Below are 18321 nucleotides of genomic sequence, written 5' to 3' on the forward strand. Positions count from 1 at the left end.
TAACATGTGCATTGTCATATTCTCACACTCTGGACTTTTTGTGTTTTGCTTGTTTTATAAACTTCATGTTAAACACTGAATTTATGCTCCGCCCTGCAGCTCCGTCCATCCACATCCATCCATTCAGCTTTCAACAGATAATGGGTTGTTCCCAAGTCTCCTGTTAAAGGGTTCACTGAGACCAGACTGAACCGTGTCCACTTCAGACAGCAGTGTGGGATGGTAGTTCGTCAGAGATTCTTTGTATGTGAGTCAGTCAACGCTCGCCGATGTTGTAGCATGTGTGCGCAGGAAAAAACTTCCAAACAGTCAATATTTAAAAATCTGTCTGAGGTCAAATTCAGTGTGCTGCCTCTGTGTGCATTATTTAGGGGGAAGTCTGAGATCACAACACATTTCAGAGGCGCTGGCAGTGCTGAATAAGTCAGTGTTGTGTTTGGTGCCTCAGATGTTAAACAGCGAGGGGAGGTTTTAAGTTCAAACCACAGTTTCTGCCTCAAAGAAAAGGTGAATCTGCCGAGAGGGAAGGAGAGAGTGAGATTCTTGCTGAGGTGATAATATCAGGAGGTCAAGTGTGCGACAGAAAGCCAAACCTGTTTCCCGCTCTCAGAGATCCTCGTCCACACACCTGCCTCGGCCTGAGCTGACCTCTGCACACGGCCCCCCCTCACACTTCCTGCTCCTTCACCTGTTCTTCACGTTGAGTGAGTGAAGCAGCAGCAGAAGGAGCGTGAGACGCCGGCGGTGTCGACGCTCGAGCTGGAACTCAAACGATGCCGTTTCACATTGTTACACAAGCAGCTGTTCAGGTGCTGTGGGCACGTCTCTACACCGTGAATGAAGACTTCACTTAATGAGAACGCGGGGCCAGACCCTCGCGCTTGCTGGAGCAGCTCCAGACAGATTAACATCTCGGCTCGACGCACTTCAATTTAGAGAGATTCTCATAAAAGAGGGAATCACAGGAACAACATGAACTACACAGTTGGCCAGAATATTCTACAAGCTGTTGTCCTGAGCATTTAAATTCTCTGCAGTCGCATTTATCGCCTGCATTACTGCTGCAAGAACAGCATAATTATCCCGTTTTAGTGTGTTCCTATGTTAATAGTAATAACAACAGCTTTCAGTGCTTCCTGTTTCTTCCTGCTCCCTGATGTGTGAATCTTTCTCTACTTGTACAGAGAGGCTGCAAACATTAAGACACGTTTACAGGCTCTAATGTGGATGCGCAGGGTCCATGCTCGCCCTAAGGAATAGTTATATAAGCTGTCACAATACTGATATGTTGCAAAATCATTTTACAGGTGAAAATCTTGTTTGCACTGATGTCAGACACAGCCATTGGCCTCATGCCCCTTTGGTCCCTTGTGGGAAGGAACTAATCTTTTCGTTCTGGCAGATGAAAAGGTCAGAGTGTTGAACTGCTGCCCCTGGAATCTTAATCGTGGTATTATACATACTAACATCTGTAGGACGCACCGACACTGACAGGCAGCTCATTTAAGGGTCAAACACATAGACGAGCTCAGTCAATATTCCCTTGTTCTCTTATCTTTCTGTTGAATTGCCCCAATGTTTCCGCTTTGGATCAGCCGCTTCCTGATTCATCAGATCTGCGCTGGGGGCTTTATTTCAGGCAGCGTGTCGCGCTTTTATCTATTTATTAGTTTGGATATCACGGCAGCATGCATGTTGCGTCAGCCCCTTGATGAGCCAAACACACATGTAATCCTCCAGCATGGATTCAAGGCAAAACAGTCCCGCACATGAAACAGATCTGGAAATATTCAGTGTATACTGGGAGATGTTTCTGGGCCTCAATTTCCTCTGTGTCTTCTGTAGTATTAATATCACACACACACACACACACACACACACACTTTTGTCTTGCATAACACAAGCTGACTTGACAGCCGGGAATAGCAGCCCCCTGATTGGTGTCGGCCAGTTTTTCCTCAGGATCGGTTTTGTCGTTGCATGTGCAGTCTTCACAGACAGAAAATAAGATTAGATAGATAAAAGCACCAAATTAGATAGATAGATAGATAGATAGATAGATAGATAGATAGATAGATAGATAGATAGATAGATAGATAGATCATTTAGGACCTGGCCTCTGTATCTGACCTTCCATTCTCTTTGGTCAGATGAAAAGTGGTGGACCACAGCCTGCTTTAGTTGCCTGGTTACAGTTTCCTCGGGGGTTTCAATGGGTTTTCTTCAAGCTGGCACAGAGCACCGAACTATTAAAGGCCCTTTATTAAACGCTGACAGAGGAGGTCCGCGAGGGTGAAGCAGCTTTAGTGGAGGCAGATCGGTCAGGTGTTCGTCTTCGCCTGAAATGAAGGAAGTGAGACAGTGTATTTGTTGCCGGGGACACCAGGTTTGCTTCTGATTTGCATTGACTTATCGAGTTACTGTAAAGTTATTTGGACTTTTACTTTTTGGGGGACTTTAATTATGATAGGACATGACAGTGATCAATAACCTTAACAATGGCTTCCATCTGGGTGTGTTCGGGCCATTTTACTGTGTACGATGACTCACTTAGCTGGCTTATGAGGACACTCAGAAGAAAAGCATTATTAAAGGAGGAACATTTGGAAACCAGCCAAGCCTCGCTAACGTTAGCTGAGAAGACTGATACCACACAGCAAATATGAAGCTGGAGCCAGTGGAAACATGGAAGCGAAGCGGCTGTCTGAAGGTAGAAATATCCACCTGCCAGAACCGCTAATCATCAATCATTAGCTAGCACATTGTATCTCATTTGTTCAAGGCAAGCCATACAAAAACGTGGAATCAGAATAAGCAAAAGACATATAGCATGTTAGTTGGGGAGCTAATCGTACAGAACCAGGTTAGCTGTTTCCGTCTGTTTCCAGTCTGTATGCTAAACAAAAATAACTGGCTACTAGCCGTAGCTTCATATTTATCGTACAGACAATAGAGGGATGTGGAACACTTTTTCGTGCTGAGAGTGAGACTCTCACATCTGTACGGCAAATATAAAGCTGCAGCCTGCAGCTGGTTAGCTTAGCTTGGTTTGGAAACAAGGGGAAACGGTTAGCTTAGCTTTGTGCAAAGATTATTAGCTTCATTTTTATCGTACAGGTATAAGGTATTAATCTACTCATCGAACAACAAGCAAACAAACAATTATATTTACCAAAATGTTAAACTCCTTTTTTTATTTAATTAGCTTCATCTTTCTCTGCTATGACGAGTCAAAATGTCTGCAGTTAAAAATGCCGATCAGTGATTCATCCTCTCAACTTTAGTGTCCAGAGTCTGCAAACATTAGACATACAGCAGTTATTCAGACAGCACTGACATTGTGGTCCCATGCTGTCTTTCATTAGTTCAGTCAGCTTCAGACGGCCTCAGAGAGACTAATTAGAAGCAACCTGGTGGACTGTGGGAGATCTGGACCAGCAGGGTCGGTGTCTCCAACAGGTATTTTCTTGATTATCATGTGGTTTGGAACCATCATGCCTCACTTCTCTCCTCTGAATGTGGCCTTTAATAACTTAAGTTAGAGCTGCTTTGATGCTTCCACTTTTCCAAAATGTGAATAATGTCTCCGATGTCTTTTTAAAATGGAGCGCTGAGACTTCGATTGTTCACAACGTTATTGATCTTCAGTAAATATTGTATGTCCTGCTGTGCTGCTGCCTTTCTGATATTCATTCCTTATCAAATCACTTTCAATAAAGGACAATACTTGACCCACATGGTGTCAGATGTATGTTCAGCCACAGTCGCTGCTATCTCATCAACACGACGAAACCCACAGAAGCGATTTTCTGTCCTGCGTGTTTGCTGAGTAACAGATTGAACTACTTTGAAAAACACACTTTCCACTGAAGATAAGAGCGTGACCACCTCATGCACTTGTCAGCAGGATATTACAGGCTGTTGTATCACTGTCAAATCTCCATGATGAATGAACTTCGATTTGCACACGCGTGTTGCCTGGTCAAACGAGTTTCATGTTGCTCATCCAGCCGTGAACGAGCACTTTTATAATCCAAAGGAGATTGTGGCTTGAAACAAGTCAAGCAAGCAATGAGCCATTACAGCACGATAAACGGGCTTCAGACACATGTTCTCATGTTGAACAAACACAATAAAGTACAGTAAATTATAATAAATCACAGAGCTAACAGGATGTGATCCGGCCTCGCGGTCTCAGCAGCACAGGGATTATTCTACAAAACTTTAAGTCATTTTCTGAATCACAGAGGCACTGAAACAGGAGGCGGTGAAGCAGAACAAACTTCTCCTGATGAGGCTTCATGTGGTTTCCTGGTGCCACCTGGTGGTTCAGCTCCGAGCACCTGAGCAGGTCATCAAAGTTTTTACCAAAAGAAAAACAGCTGAAGCTTTAGCATAGCTCAAAACACACACACACACACACACACACACACACACACACACACACACACACACACACACACAGTCGTGTTTTCATGATTTTTGGGGAGGGACATTACATAGACTTACATTAATTTCCTGGAGACTTACCCTAACCTTAACCTCAACCTAACCTGGACCTAAACCTAAACCTGAACCTAACCTCAACCTAAACCTAAACCTGAACCTCAAACTAGCCTGAACCTAAACCTAAACTCAAGTCTGCGCCCAAAAATTAATGACTGACCTTTTTTCCCCAGGAAGGCGAGTCCCCACAATGTGACTGTCTAAACTGATTCAAGTCCCCACAACATGAGTAATACATGGCCACACACACACACACACACACACACACACGCACACACACGGTGCTGAACAGGTCAATTTGAATCGAGATGTTGAAGTTCAGGTGTTGAGCGCAGGTGTCATTAATACCACTGATAACGGGCTTGTTCCATTCAGCTCAGCCTGATCCAGGATGCTGCATTGTGTTTGCTGGCTCACTGTGGTGGCTGACAGACACAGTTAATGGAGCACAGCCATCGATCATTGAGTTCCCTCCACCTGTGTGCTTCCAGCTACGATAAGTCAGAACGTCTGCAGCGAAAGGTCTGTTGCCAACAACAGCTACGCCTCCTAAATGTTCACAGTAAGTAACCTGCACACTCACTCTGTTGGTTGGTGTTGGGCCGACCAGCATTCACATCCTTTACTCGAGTAAAAGTACAAATACAGTCATGTAAAGATGCTCCATTACAAGCCAAAGTTAGTCAGAAGAAGTCAGATTCTTCATTTCATATCAGTTTGTGTGAGGCGATCCAGCACCCAGACATCTATTCTGAGTGAAAAATGAATGGCAGAAAGAAAAAAGAGGGGGGTGGAGGAGAGAGATTAAGAGGAGGAAGAGATGAGGAAGAGGGTGATGAGATAAAGGACAGGAAAGCAGAACTAAACACGTTTACATCATTTCCCAATCCTAAACTTTGAGTGTTGATCGCACAGAGTCGATCATCCATTCATGCACATGGTGAATTTAGCAGCTTCATCTTCATCATCTTCAGCCTCAGAGTGATCAGGAACAGAGTCCTGGATGTGAAGAAGATGAAGATGAATATCCCTCCTCCGCAGCCATCAGTGGAAAGACTTGCTGATTTCAATCAAACGGTGCAAGAAGGACTTAAAGTGTCTGACAGGATGCTGCAGGAGTTTAAAGCCTGTTGGTGATACATGATGTTTGGGTGTCACAGGCCATCAACCTGTTCAGGTGTTCAGCTGTGACGATGTGTTACCTTCACTTCTTTAGAAATAGCAAAGCTCAGTTTTAAGTTTTAAGCAGTTTCTCTGCCTCTGGAGTAAAAGTTTTTCTCAGTCGCTTTGGTGCTTTTCTCAGATCAGAATGAAAATCCTCATAAATCTTAGTTCAACCTCCACAACATTTAGTCATTTGTGCTCATCATAGCAGCAATTTCTCCTTCCTCTGAAGCAACTGTAAATGTTTTTGGACATGTTTCAGTTGCTTTCATACAATTCTCTGCTGTTTTAAACATTATCATTTGCTTATGTCACGTCAGTCAAAATGAACTGCACTCATGGATGCTGAATAGTCATTCCCAATAAAACTAATAGTCTTCATTTTATTACTTGAGTCATTACATACAAAATTGTTTAATTAGTTATCAAATTCTGTCAAGCAAATTTTATACCTTTATTTATTTATTTTTCCTTAAATTGAACAATTGTTCTCAGGTGAACTTCAGCTTTCACTCACGAGGAGGTGTGTGAAGTATTAGTTGTAACCAATGACAAGCCACAGTCACTCAGGGATGAATCCCAGGAACACTCATTGCATTGGACAGAGAGCAACCACTGATGTCCCAGGTCAACGCGGAGGGAATGTTACTGTGTGCAGCCATCTCAGACAATGGCGTCCTCACCCATATCCCCCTTCTTGGTCCATACAATACACAACATCTGACTTTTTTTAGACACAGGGACAGAGTCCCTGAGAATGAGAGGGTGGAGGCCAACTCAACAAGTATGTTGTTGTGTGGGATAATGTTCGTTTTCACCGCTCACATCTGGTCACACAGTGGTTTGCAGCACATGACAGGATGCTGGTCGAATATCTCCCTCCCTGCTCCCCATTCCTTAATCTGATAGAGGAGTTTTTCTCTGCCTGGAGGTGGAAGGTTCATGGCCGGCACCAACATGTGCAAACGGCCCTGCTAGCAGCCGTGGGTGCAGCATGTGACAACATCACAGCAGAGTCATGCAGAGGGTGGATTCGCCTCCAGGAGATAGTTTCCTCACTGCATTGCAAAGGATGATATCTGTTGTGATGCAGATGAAAATATGTGGCCAGACAGACGGGAACGTCTTGATGTGCCAGAATGATGTTCAGATACAATACATACTGTAAGTTTGTTCACTTTGTGCACAGCTCTACCAAAAGTTTCTTATGTATGTTCTAAATAAGTGACTGCAGTGTATTTTTCTTTTGCACAATGCTGGGCACATATACAGTAAAGATATGAAATGTACATATTCAGTGTCTTGTGCTCACTCACTCCTCTAACTACACTAATTTGTAACTGTACTGTTGTTTTCAATGGTTGTACAAGGAGTGTATAGTGCTGTCTGAGCATTTTCAGGTAGTGTCACCGGGTTCTGACCTTTTTTGGCATTGAAAAACACAGAGAATAAACTGTCATAATGAAAACGTGACAAAGCCATTTGACTTTCTTGTTCATACACGGTGGTGTGAAGACTTCTCATTTTGATGACACTGGCAGTTTCATTGACATAAATACTTGCTTTTGAGGGATGAACTATCCAGTTTTAGCAAGTGATGCAAGCAGGTATCCACTAGGTTTTGCAGTTTCCACTAATTGTTTTGAGAACTGTTGTGCAAATTTTAAGACTGATGTGAGAAAAGCACCAAAGTGAAAAAAAAAACAAACAACCCCCCCCCAAAAAAAAACATATCATATTTTTACTCTCCTAGTTTAGTTTTTCTTGTCATTTGGGATCAAACATTCAAACTGATTTTAAGGTCCTCCTCGTATACAAAGCCCATAACGCAGTAGGACCAAGCTACATTGCTAACTGTCTCATGATTTTTTGCATTCTGTGTTCTGTTTTATTTAGTTTATTACTATTATTTATTGGTTTTATTTTCCATATTATGTTATTTTCATCTTTATTCTATTATTTTTCACTATTATTACTATCAAGTGGGTTTTAGTATCCATCTGACTATTTTCTTTCCCTGCTTTTATGTGTTTTATATGAAGCTCTTGGTGCAGGTGGTTTCTTTGTTGTGAAGCACTTTGAGCTGCAATTCCTGTACGAAAGGTTTGATACAAATAAAGATTATTATAACTATCATCAAAGACCATGTACAGTAGATTAATCTCTCGTTTCAAATGCACTAAAATTCTCTCTAATCTTCCTGCTTACTAGCTGTTAAACAGATAAAATCATGCTGCACATGAGGCCATCAGATATCCTGAACACGTCTGCCACATCGTTACCTGAAAGCCACTGTTGTGTTCAGACTTCAGCCAAACCAACCAAAACAAGCCGGGTTTCCCATTCAGCATCAGAACAATACCAGAAGCAATGTGCATATTTTAGTACAGATCAGCTCAATCAATAACCACAACACTTGTGATATACTGACATAAATATTTATTGTAGAATCAAACTCATCATTTTTTATATGTTCTGTGTCCATTTTCCCTGTTGGAGACACTGTCCTAAAAGAGAGCAAGAGATTAAACCAGGAGAACAGATTAAAACAATCAGAACCACGAGATCAAACCAAAAACCACACACAGAATTACAAATCAGCAAAACTTACAAGAAATCCCCTCATCCTGTAAACTTTGGGGTAAGGAGATTCCTCTGCACAGCCCAGAACGCTGCAGGCGGGAAAGCCTTCGACTATCTGCCGGAGAAAAAACCAGATGAGTGTGTGCAAAAGGGCGGAGGGGAAAGCAGCAAGGCTGACGGAGGCTTACGTTTCCCAGCGTGTCCGAGAGGCCGTCCAGCTCCCTCTTCCCTCCCGGGCTCAGTCCATATGACCAGTGCTGACAGCAGCCCTGCGACAGCACTGTGCCCACCAGCAGCAGCCACAGCGCCAAGCTTTGAGGAGCCATTCTGAGGGGAAACAGCTTCATACCACATATACGAGCATGTTACTGAGCTCTAAAAAGTCCCTGTAGTCTAATTTATTGTCACAGTTCTCAGACTTACCTTGTTTGATGTCTGCTGTCCTTCGTGAGTCCTGCTGCAGAATATTGTCCAAGGTTTATATAAGCCTTCCTGTTAGCCCAACACTTCACCACAGGGGGTCACAAAGTGGGATTAAGCAGCACTTACTGGCGACCTGCAGAGCTGTTTAAAAGATGCGTGATTTTGGCCTTTTCACCAAAAGAACACAAACCATCAGCCTCGTTCAGGTGTTTCCTGCCTGCTTTTCCGGTACTTGTGTGTATTTTGAACGTCATTCATTCATAACTGAGACAAAACAAACGGCGAACCGGAGGAGGACGCATGTTGGGGTCATGTGGGTGAAGCAGTTGTTGATCACTTGCAGCTCCTGCAGGCCGGTTGAGAGGAGCGAGGAGTCAAAGGTGGTGAGAAACAGAGCAGGCAGTAACACGGCTTCTTCAAAAACTGGGAATTTAAGAAAGCATGAGACATTTCTGAGCAAACAGCCATGAATGTGATTGTGCTGATTGGTCCAGTGGGACGTGAGATCAGCTGTGGACACGCACACACACACACAATAAAAATCAGATGACAAAGACCTTTTCTTCTTCTTCATAGCAGTTTATTTATAACAGTCATTTATGGAAATAAATTTCCACGGTCGAGTGCAATAATCACAGACAGGGAGGCCGACGCTGCTCCCTGGTTCAAACACAAACCAACTTTTGCTCCATATTGCATTCAGTGAGATGTATCAAAATAAATAACCATAGCTCTTCCACTGATTTTCACACTCACGGTGAAGCAGACAGTGATTGCCTTCATCATTCATTCTCACAGGCCGGGTACCTACGATTGAACCGAGTGAACAGTATTGCATCAGAGCAGCTTCGAGCTACAGAGAAACTTCACCAGTCAGAGATGAGTACGGCCTCGCGCACGCTAACGGACGCCGTCCGGCAGAGGACTGAAGCGAGATCCTCCACAAAACGGCCGACAACACCTGTCCACGCTACCGACGATTCTTCAGGAAGTTTTGGAAACACTGGATTCGATTTACATAAGATTACAAGCACCAAACATTTTTGGTGAAACGTTATAACGTGGTACAAGTCGACATATACGTGTGCAAATAAGTTCAAAGCATGACTAAGTGATATACTTCGATACATGGGAATATGTTTCCAGGCGAACCCACTTTGACGACATGAACACGTGAAAATGTCTTTGTGTTAAAGCACACAAGTTCTTTTCTCGTCAGGGGAAGAATAATGACCGACGTACATGAACATGACAACAAGCAGTGCCACAGTCAAACGCATGCAGCTGTGGTTCCAGCTTAAAAAGAGGTAGATTCACAGAGCGCAAAACAAGGGAAGAAACAATGACACAAAGTAGGAAAGGAGAACATCACAGCTGTAAATCATGTATTGCATCCCCAAGCTGTGTTTAAAACTAGCCTGTCGCATAGTTTCATGGTGCACTAACAGCACTTGTAGCCTTTTAGGCTGTGCTATTGCTATGGCTTTGGCTTGCATCGCTTCCTTTATGTTGAATCCAGCAAAATGAAGTTACACGTTTAAAGAGGAATATATCATGACACAGTCGTTGGTAGGTGACTTTTCTATTTCTGCTACAGCAGCAGTCGGCGAAGCTCAGGGCTCTGAACTTAACTGCGCACAGATAATCGGATTTTGACTCCCACTAACATGTCAAGTAACAGAGTGAATATAAATTATGTAAAACATGAAATGAGTATAGTCATTGGATTGCATCCACACACATCTACATACACGAGGAACATTATTCTGTTTTGGTGATATACGCAGCTGAACATTTACAAACCTCCTACCATACACACATACGTAGACAACCCTGAATAAATTCTAGTGCAAGATATTTAAAGCTAACATAATATAGGTGGAATGCCAGGGATGTGCATACAGCTACCTGTGCTGCAGACAGGTACAGAGAGATTGAAAGTAGGGGAATATGCTGCACGAGAGGCTGGAGAAAAGAGCAGTAAAGAAGCCAGCTGTGGCCCATGCTGGACCCGCAGGTGTGAGCAGAGTTATCTGACACTCTGCGACATGTGCAGGGGGGTCAGCATCTCTTCAAAAATGGCTCCTTTCACATTGGACCCTCTCAGGTTGGCTTCCTGCAGGTCGCAGCCGGACAGGTCACAGTTCTGCAACAAGGCGGCAGAGACAGAGCCGTGAGACAGGAGGGTTAAATGACTCCTGCAATGAAACTGATGTATAGACACGTGTCCTAGAAGCAGGCTGGACGACATTCACACTAGTTGGTAATTTCACTCACCATCTGAGTCAAGATGAGCGTTTTCAGAGATAATCCCTTCAAACAGCCAGAACTCACCTCGAGATCGGTCCCTGCTAAAGTGGCTCCCCGCAGGTTACAGTTCTTCAGCTTTGCGTTTTTCAGAGTGGCCACACGCAGGTTGATACCGGTCATCTGGCTTCCTTCCATGTCGACTCCTTTCAGGTTAGCACCTGATTACAAGACGAGCCGCTTAAAACATGAACACAAAGTTGAAACTACGTCTACTGTGGTTAAGAGTTGTGACAGATTACCTTCCAGATTGGCCTTCAGCCCAGACGGATCTTCAAAATTGCATCCTTTGAGTGACGCTCCCTCAGCATTAGAACAGAGCATCTTCACCCCCTGTAAGTTAGCACCCTTCAAAAGACAACGCAAAGATCCAACGGGATCATGAGTTCACACTGAGCTGCACCCAACAAGAAATTAAGTAACCAGATTGAGGAAAAACTGTCTGTTTGTTATTTCTCTAGTGAGGTGACTGTGAGAGTAGGTGCGTGTCATTGGCAAACATGTTTAAGAACAGAATGGTCCTTCCTCCACACATATGAGGGGGCAGCAGGTGTAAAGTGGCCAAAAACCAAAAGCTCATTGTTCACCAGCAGGAAGGCCAACAATTAAAAATAACACAACTGAGAGAGAAGAAGGAAACGTTCGCTTCGCCACAGTGAGGCTGTGAGCTTTGTTACCGCGTTGAGATGTCAGACTTACATCCAGGTTGGCTCCAGAGAGATCGGCCCGCTCCAGATTGGAACAGCACAGGTTGGCATGTGTCAGATTGCAGCGGCTGAGATTAGCCATCTTGAAATTGATGTAGCGCAAATCCAGTCGGGACAGATCAGCGCCACTGAAATTAAGACCCTGAAAACAGTGAGAGTAACAGAGTCAAATACGGACTTGATATGATGAACTGATGGAGTAAAAGAAAAGATTTCCCTTCCGCTGTACCTGACAGCGAAGCTCTGACTTGGTGGGTGTCGCCAGAAGAAAACGAACGAACTCTTTGCGGGAGATGGGAGAGTGGTCCTCAGGTGGCTGTGAGTTCTGTTGTGAAAGCGAACACGAGGTGAATCACGATGCATTCAAGGGAGTGATCACATTACTGACTGGAAACTACTGCACAACTCAGATTACCTTGATTGCTACTTCCAGCTGTTCAGCAAGCTGCTCAATTCCAAAGAACCGAGCCTCCTCGAGGACACCTGGAAGACATTCAGGACAAAGCTACCAACCTGTTACTCGTGAGGCAGCTGGACTCACGAGATCACATGAGATCACGTGAGCCGGAAATCCATCTTGCCAGGCATCAAGGTATGCTTTTGTGGCAAAACCACAGTCGTTTTGAACCAATCAGAGTCACACGAGGAAATACTGGCATTATAAATGGCGCTACTGTACGTGCGCCCACTCTTCTGAGCTGCCGGACTTTATGACATGAAGCCACCTGCCTCTTTCCAAACAGCTTCCAGGGACGACTTACCAGCAGATGGTTCTGCTTAACAAACCATCCGGTGCGTCAGTATTACCAATCAGTGCTTAATGTCAGATTTTAACAGGAAATTGCTGAGGGAATATTACAACTCAGGTGGACGTCATCGTTTAGGATTAGTCAAAGAGCTCACCTCGTATATTTATGCCTTCATTGATAATGAGCTGACCATGTCTCAGATAGTTGAGAATAGGCTCAAAGTATTCAGGGCTGCGGTCGATCAGGTAAGCCCCATGCTCGTCCCGCTTGTTCCCCCACACATCTGGAGCAAACAGAGGTTGACAAAACCCATTCAAAAAGGAGGCTCACATAAAACGAAGGTGAAATGCCGACTGATGGGCTCATCTGCTCTGCAGCCTGAACTTACCTTTCTCTCGAAACATGTGAGCAAGCATACTCTCTGGCTCTTTGCTGACCAAAGTGCTCCTGAACGCCACACATTTGGCAAAGAAGACAATACGTGAAAATGTGACCATAACACAGAAACATGATCTTTAGCACCGTGTTTATCATTGGTCAAAACAGCACTGAGACGTCAGATACCTGGTGGTGGTGAAGGGACGACCGCCAATATTAAGGGTCAGCCAATCAGTGTGTGCTCCATGCTGATCAGAGGTCAGCTTGGCTTCGTTTTGAGGGTCTGTGATATAAAAAAGAGAAGAGACAGTCTCTGAGACCATGTTCACACTCTCACTGATGGATGAGACTCCTGCAGCAGACATGACAGCACTCACCGATGAATGGATCTCCCTCTGACACATACAACACGTCGTCATCTCTGTCACAAACACGAGACACACAGACGAGTCACACGATGAGTCCACATCACTCAGTAACATATCGATCATCATCGTGTGATCCAGCTTACCTTATAAGCGCAATGTCATCTATGAGACCACCCTTGCCATTGTACAAACTGTAGGCTTTGATCCCTAACTTATTGCTTGCTACGGATAGTAAGTCGGACAAGGTCCCGTACACTGCTACAACCTACAAAGAGAAGGTTGGACATCAGTGGGCTGTTATTGCCTTAAACAGAATAGGTCACTTCTAGCTACATGATTAATGAGTCCCAGTTAGCAGTTTAACCGAGCAGAGCTAACATTTAACTATTACAGTGGAAAGACTGACATAAACACGAACGTTTAGCTTTACTTCATATCACTATTGTTAATAACAGCTAGTAGGTACAGTGTAAGATTAGCGATATGTAGCTTTAGCGTTAATGAAACACGTATGTACGTTCAGTGGAAAAAGCCAGTCATTCTGCGGCCCAACCTCCCTCAATAAATAACCGAAAACCCACCTTGCCATTTTTAGATGTACCGTTAATAAATAAGGTAACTCTTCTCATTCTTCAGGCGCTTTGGTTATAAGTACTTCGTTACAATGACTACGATAATGCAGCGATTGTCAGCTAACACTTGCTTGCCGATTCAAACTTGCTAGCTAGCGTTAGCTGCATGAGACAACAACACGAGACAGAAGATGCCTTCATTAGCTATCGGAAAAATAGGAATTATCAAGTTGTATGTGCACTCCTAAACTCGGGAATGGGTAATAGTTAATATTTCACGCTCTCAAAGACATTTACAATCGTGGTCTCAGTAATCATTGTTATTTTGTATTATGAACGAATCACATACGTACATTGCACGATTGGCGCAATTAGCCAGTGATATCAAAGTTTAATAACTAAAGTGACGAGTAGGTTGTTGCTATTTATAAATGCGTATGTTTAAAACAATGAAATGATGTGCTGCACCAGTGCATTAGTTCGTATTACATAATCATTATGCAGCCACAGCACAAAGTTTTGTGCTACCTCTTGTCTACCCCAAAAATTCCCACCAAATCAGCGAGCTCCTGAAGGGTGCCTCCTGACGGCAGCTCTGCAATTGGTCGAATCTTTCACACATAAGCACGTTTACGTCTGGTGGTCTCGTGCAAACGTTTAGCAATCTTGAGGGTTTTTCGTGTTGTCCTAAAAATAACGCTAATGCCATAATGCATATCAACCTGAATTATTATTCAACATATTTTTTTGTCGTTCAGTTAAACGTTAATTGGCTTCTTCACTTTATTTGTACTATTCCTCTAGGTGGTGGTGTTGCACCACCAAGTTGTCGACCACTAACGATAGAAGAAGAAACACGGAACTGTCAAACAGCGTAATGTTGACTCACAGCCTCACTCACAAACTAGTGTTCAGCCTCAGGTTTGAATGTGTGTGTTTTTATCCTGTTTGTTCCAGTTAACACAATGGCGTCTGACAGCCCCCACTGTGCGTGTTGCTCCCATCCTGTCTCCTCTCCCAGTGTTCACCAGACGCTGAATGAAATGGATTTTGAACGAGGTTTGCGTTCATGTGGTGGCTGAGTTCAACCGTGGTTCTAATAGTGTTTTAAAATACAGAAATATTAGTTTTCTATGAATAATTTCAAAATGTTCAAATGTTTTAGCTTCCTAGCTAAAATTCATTTTCCTTTCTGCTTTGACTGATGTTTCAGTGGAGTACACGAACTTGCTGTGTGTCATTCTTCTGTGCAGGTATCTGGTCTGCTGCAATGGATGGAGACCTGGAGAGGGTCTCGTCCTTGGTCCAGAAGGGCACAGACCCTAACCTGAGAGACTCAGCTGGATACACAGCTCTGGTGTGTGTGCTGGGACGATGTTTGGCTGTGCATGCTTTAGTGTCCACTGCTCTCATGTGTCCAACCTCCTGAGTCATTTTGCTGTGTTTTGTCGCAGCACTATGCGAGTCGCAGTGGTCGTCAGGCCGTGTGTGAGTTTCTTCTTGAGAATGGTGCTTGTGCATCTCCCCGGACACCAGGTGGAGCCACACCTCTCCATCGATCGGCTTACTGTGGTCACCTGGATGTGGTTCGACTGCTGCTGCACCACAGAGCGGACCCACTGCTCTGTGATGATGATGGTGCATCACCTTTACATAAGGTACAGAACTGTCAGCAATAAGATCCTGAAAGCGTTCCAGAGAGACAGTTTGATACTGGTTTAATCTGTGCCCGTATTTGTTCTGTTGAATGCTCGAGCAGGCTGCAGAACAGGGTCATCAGGAGGTCTGTCAGCTGCTTCTGGAGCACCGTCCAGCACTCTGCAGCCAGGTGAACAAGAGGCTCCAGCTCCCTTACCAGCTGGCACCACAGGGAGATCTGCAGGAGCTCTTAAAACCACCACGGTGACGACAGACACACCGCATCTGGACATGAGTTACTGCAGGCAAATAATATGAGCTGAAAACACAGTAGGTGAGGTCCATGTTAACCAGGATGACACTCATTTCACTTCATTTGACTGGTTTTGTCTGAACTGAACACCATCAAAGAGCCACTGGATGAACAGGACGTTATTTTCTGGCTTCATAACATAAACATCGTCCTGTTTTTGAGCTCTAGTTCACTGCTTCTGTAATAATTACACCTCCTAAAATGCATTAAAACCTGTAAAATGTCCATGTCCAGCGTCAAAGTGCAACATTTTGAGCCAGAAAGCTCATTGAACGTGGCTCCAGGATGACTGAGCAAGGTATGATAAATAAGTCAACAATAGAATAAGTAAAACAGACTGAATTCACATTATTTCACATAGGATATTTGCATATGATATTTACATATCTATTGAAAGAGATGGAAATACTACTGCTGTCTTCTCATATACTTACTTATTCACGTATCTCGTTTACTCCCTGTGTGTACAAACTGAAAGATTATGACCTAGAACCTGTCGGTGGGATGTTTTACAAACCAGTGTTGCAACAAATGAAGGTTAGTAAAGACATAATATTTCAATTTTGTTTGCTTTTGATTTTAGAATCTAGGAAAACATCACAAATCAGTCAAACGCAATAAGCTGGACTTATTTTCATCTGCCGTGATGCAGCTGTCAATCAATGAAAAATCAGCCATTACCGACAGAGGCCCTTGTGGTCTGTTTCTAGTTTACACTGCACTGTCATGTTCACTTCATTTTGAGTAACTAGATATAATGCAAACAACGACGAGGATGGGCTTCGAACCCACGCGTGCAGAGCACAATGGATTAGCAGTCCATCGCCTTAACCACTCGGCCACCTCGTCACTCATATGTGGTTTCCATGGTGACCGTCGTCACGTGTTAGCATCAAAGGCAACCAACGCTGAACCTGAGTCAACTTTTAAACTGTTTAGATGATGTCAAAGCTTGGATGTCTCGAAACTTTTTAAATTTTAATGAGAACAAGACTGAAGTGATTGTGAGGGGGCAAGCCACCCTTTTCCTGTCGAGAACCATGGCCTCGGACTTGGAGGTGCTGATTCTCATACCAGCCGCTTCGCACTCGGCTGCAAACCGCCCCAACACATGCTGGAGGCCCTGGTTCAAAGAAGCCATCCGGACAACATCATCCGCAAGAAGCAGAGATGAGATCCTGTGGTCCCCAAACCAGACTCCCTCTGGCCCTTGGCTGCTCCTGGAAATTCTGTGCATGAAAATGATGAACAGAACCGGTGACAAAGGGCAGCCCCAATCAGTCAAATGCAAGCCTTGACGCAGCTGTCAATCAATGAAAAGCTCCACACAAAGTCCTGCCTGTGTCAGCCATTACCAACAGAGGCCTTGTGATCTGTGCATTGTTCTGGATGACTGACTGTTTCCACTGTCATGTTGACTTCATTTTGAGTAACTAGACATAATGCAAGCAACGACGAGGATGGGATTCGAACCCACGCGTGCAGAGCACAATGGATTAGCAGTCCATCGCCTTAACCACTCGGCCACCTCGTCTCTTATATGTCGTTTCCATGGTGACCATTGTAACGTGTTAGCATCAAAGGCAACCAACGCTGAACCTGAGTCAACTTTTGTCATTTCGTTATTTCTGCTGATTCAGAGGGGAAATATTGATTGGCATGTGAGGGGTCGTGGGATCAATGCCTGAATTCTCCCCAACTGCCACGTGATGTTGCAGAGGCGTGTCAGCCAAGACAGCCCTACAACATCCAGGGACTTGAGGTAGTCAGGGCGGATCTCATCCACCCCCGATGCCTTGGCACTGAGGACCTTACGAACTGCCTCTGTGACTTCAGCCTGAGTGATGGATGAGTCAACCTCTGGGTCCCCAGCCCCTGCTTCCTCTACGGAAGGCGTGGCAATGGGATTGAGAAGACCCTCAAAGTATTCTTTCCACCGCCCAACAATATCCCCAGTCGAAGTCAACAGCTCCCCACTTCCACTGTAAACAGTAATGGCAGTCTTGCTGATTGTTTCTTTCTAATAGTTGTTACAACCAGCTCGCCAGGGCGAAGGGAAGTAACATAAACCCAGATGTAATGAGGGTAAATCTGAATGTGTTTCAGTAGCAGAAGTTAGTCTGGAGCTCTGGGCTTCATTGAACCAACAGTGTACAAGTGCATATTTCTGGATGACTGACTGTTTTAACTGTCATGTTGACTTCATTTTGAGTAATCAGACATAATGCAAGCAACGACGAGGATGGGATTCGAACCCACGCGTGCAGAGCACAATGGATTAGCAGTCCATCGCCTTAACCACTCGGCCACCTCGTCTCTTATATGTGGTTTCCATGGTGACCGTTCTGACTTGTTAGCATCAAGAGTAGTCACTGCTCTCAGATCCATTGTTGAAAACACAGTAAATAATCTTATCGACATAGTCCCTCCAGTGTGTCCTGGGTCTTCCCCGGGGCCTCTTCCCGGTGGGGCATGCCTGGAACACCCTCCCAGGAAAGCTTCCAGGAGGCATCCGATAAAGATGCCCGAGCCACCTCAGCTGGCTCCTCTCGGCGTGGAGGAGCAGCGGCTCTACTCTGAGCTCCTCCTGAGTGACAGAGCTCCTCACCCTAT

At 44.4% G+C, this 18321-nt stretch overlaps 3 protein-coding genes and 3 non-coding genes across 7 annotated transcripts; 1 reads left to right on the forward strand and 5 right to left on the reverse strand.

Moving 5' to 3' along the window:
- Window positions 1–8129: 8129 nt before the first annotated feature.
- On the reverse strand, window positions 8130–8579 carry LOC121606187 (progonadoliberin-1-like). Its single transcript, XM_041936372.1, has 3 exons — window positions 8442–8579; window positions 8282–8368; window positions 8130–8177 (listed from the first exon to the last, which is right to left on the reverse strand). The coding sequence occupies exons 1-3, from the start codon at window positions 8577–8579 to the stop codon at window positions 8130–8132; spliced, it is 273 nt and encodes a 90-aa protein (XP_041792306.1).
- A 668-nt stretch (window positions 8580–9247) lies between these two features.
- Window positions 9248–13913, reverse strand: kctd9a (potassium channel tetramerization domain containing 9a). Its single transcript, XM_041936371.1, has 12 exons — window positions 13767–13913; window positions 13329–13450; window positions 13195–13238; window positions 13004–13100; window positions 12828–12886; window positions 12594–12722; window positions 12106–12173; window positions 11920–12015; window positions 11683–11832; window positions 11226–11331; window positions 11011–11144; window positions 9248–10822 (listed from the first exon to the last, which is right to left on the reverse strand). Exons 1-12 carry the CDS (start codon window positions 13812–13814, stop codon window positions 10706–10708), a joined length of 1170 nt encoding a protein of 389 aa, XP_041792305.1. The 5' UTR covers window positions 13815–13913; the 3' UTR covers window positions 9248–10705.
- Window positions 13914–14641: 728 nt separating this feature from the next.
- On the forward strand, window positions 14642–16820 carry LOC121606901 (ankyrin repeat domain-containing protein 39-like). 2 transcript variants are annotated; one of them, XR_006006852.1, is made up of 6 exons: window positions 14642–14816; window positions 15011–15114; window positions 15212–15415; window positions 15517–15729; window positions 15943–16006; window positions 16187–16820. XR_006006852.1 is itself a non-coding variant. In XM_041937503.1 (4 exons), exons 1-4 carry the CDS (start codon window positions 14723–14725, stop codon window positions 15661–15663), a joined length of 549 nt encoding a protein of 182 aa, XP_041793437.1. In that variant the 5' UTR covers window positions 14642–14722; the 3' UTR covers window positions 15664–16820. The 2 variants fall into 2 exon arrangements, 1 of the variants encoding a protein (XP_041793437.1); XM_041937503.1 differs by having other exon boundaries at window positions 15517–16820.
- trnas-gcu lies at window positions 16476–16557 on the reverse strand. The gene has a single exon. It is a non-coding gene; the product is annotated as a tRNA-Ser (tRNA).
- A 340-nt stretch (window positions 16821–17160) lies between the features above and the next one.
- trnas-gcu lies at window positions 17161–17242 on the reverse strand. Its single transcript has one exon. It is a non-coding gene; the product is annotated as a tRNA-Ser (tRNA).
- Window positions 17243–17942: 700 nt separating this feature from the next.
- On the reverse strand, window positions 17943–18024 carry trnas-gcu. The gene has a single exon. It is a non-coding gene; the product is annotated as a tRNA-Ser (tRNA).
- Window positions 18025–18321: the final 297 nt, after the last annotated feature.

This window comes from Chelmon rostratus, chromosome 5, assembly GCF_017976325.1.
Source record: "Chelmon rostratus isolate fCheRos1 chromosome 5, fCheRos1.pri, whole genome shotgun sequence".
Lineage (NCBI taxonomy): Eukaryota > Metazoa > Chordata > Actinopteri > Chaetodontiformes > Chaetodontidae > Chelmon > Chelmon rostratus.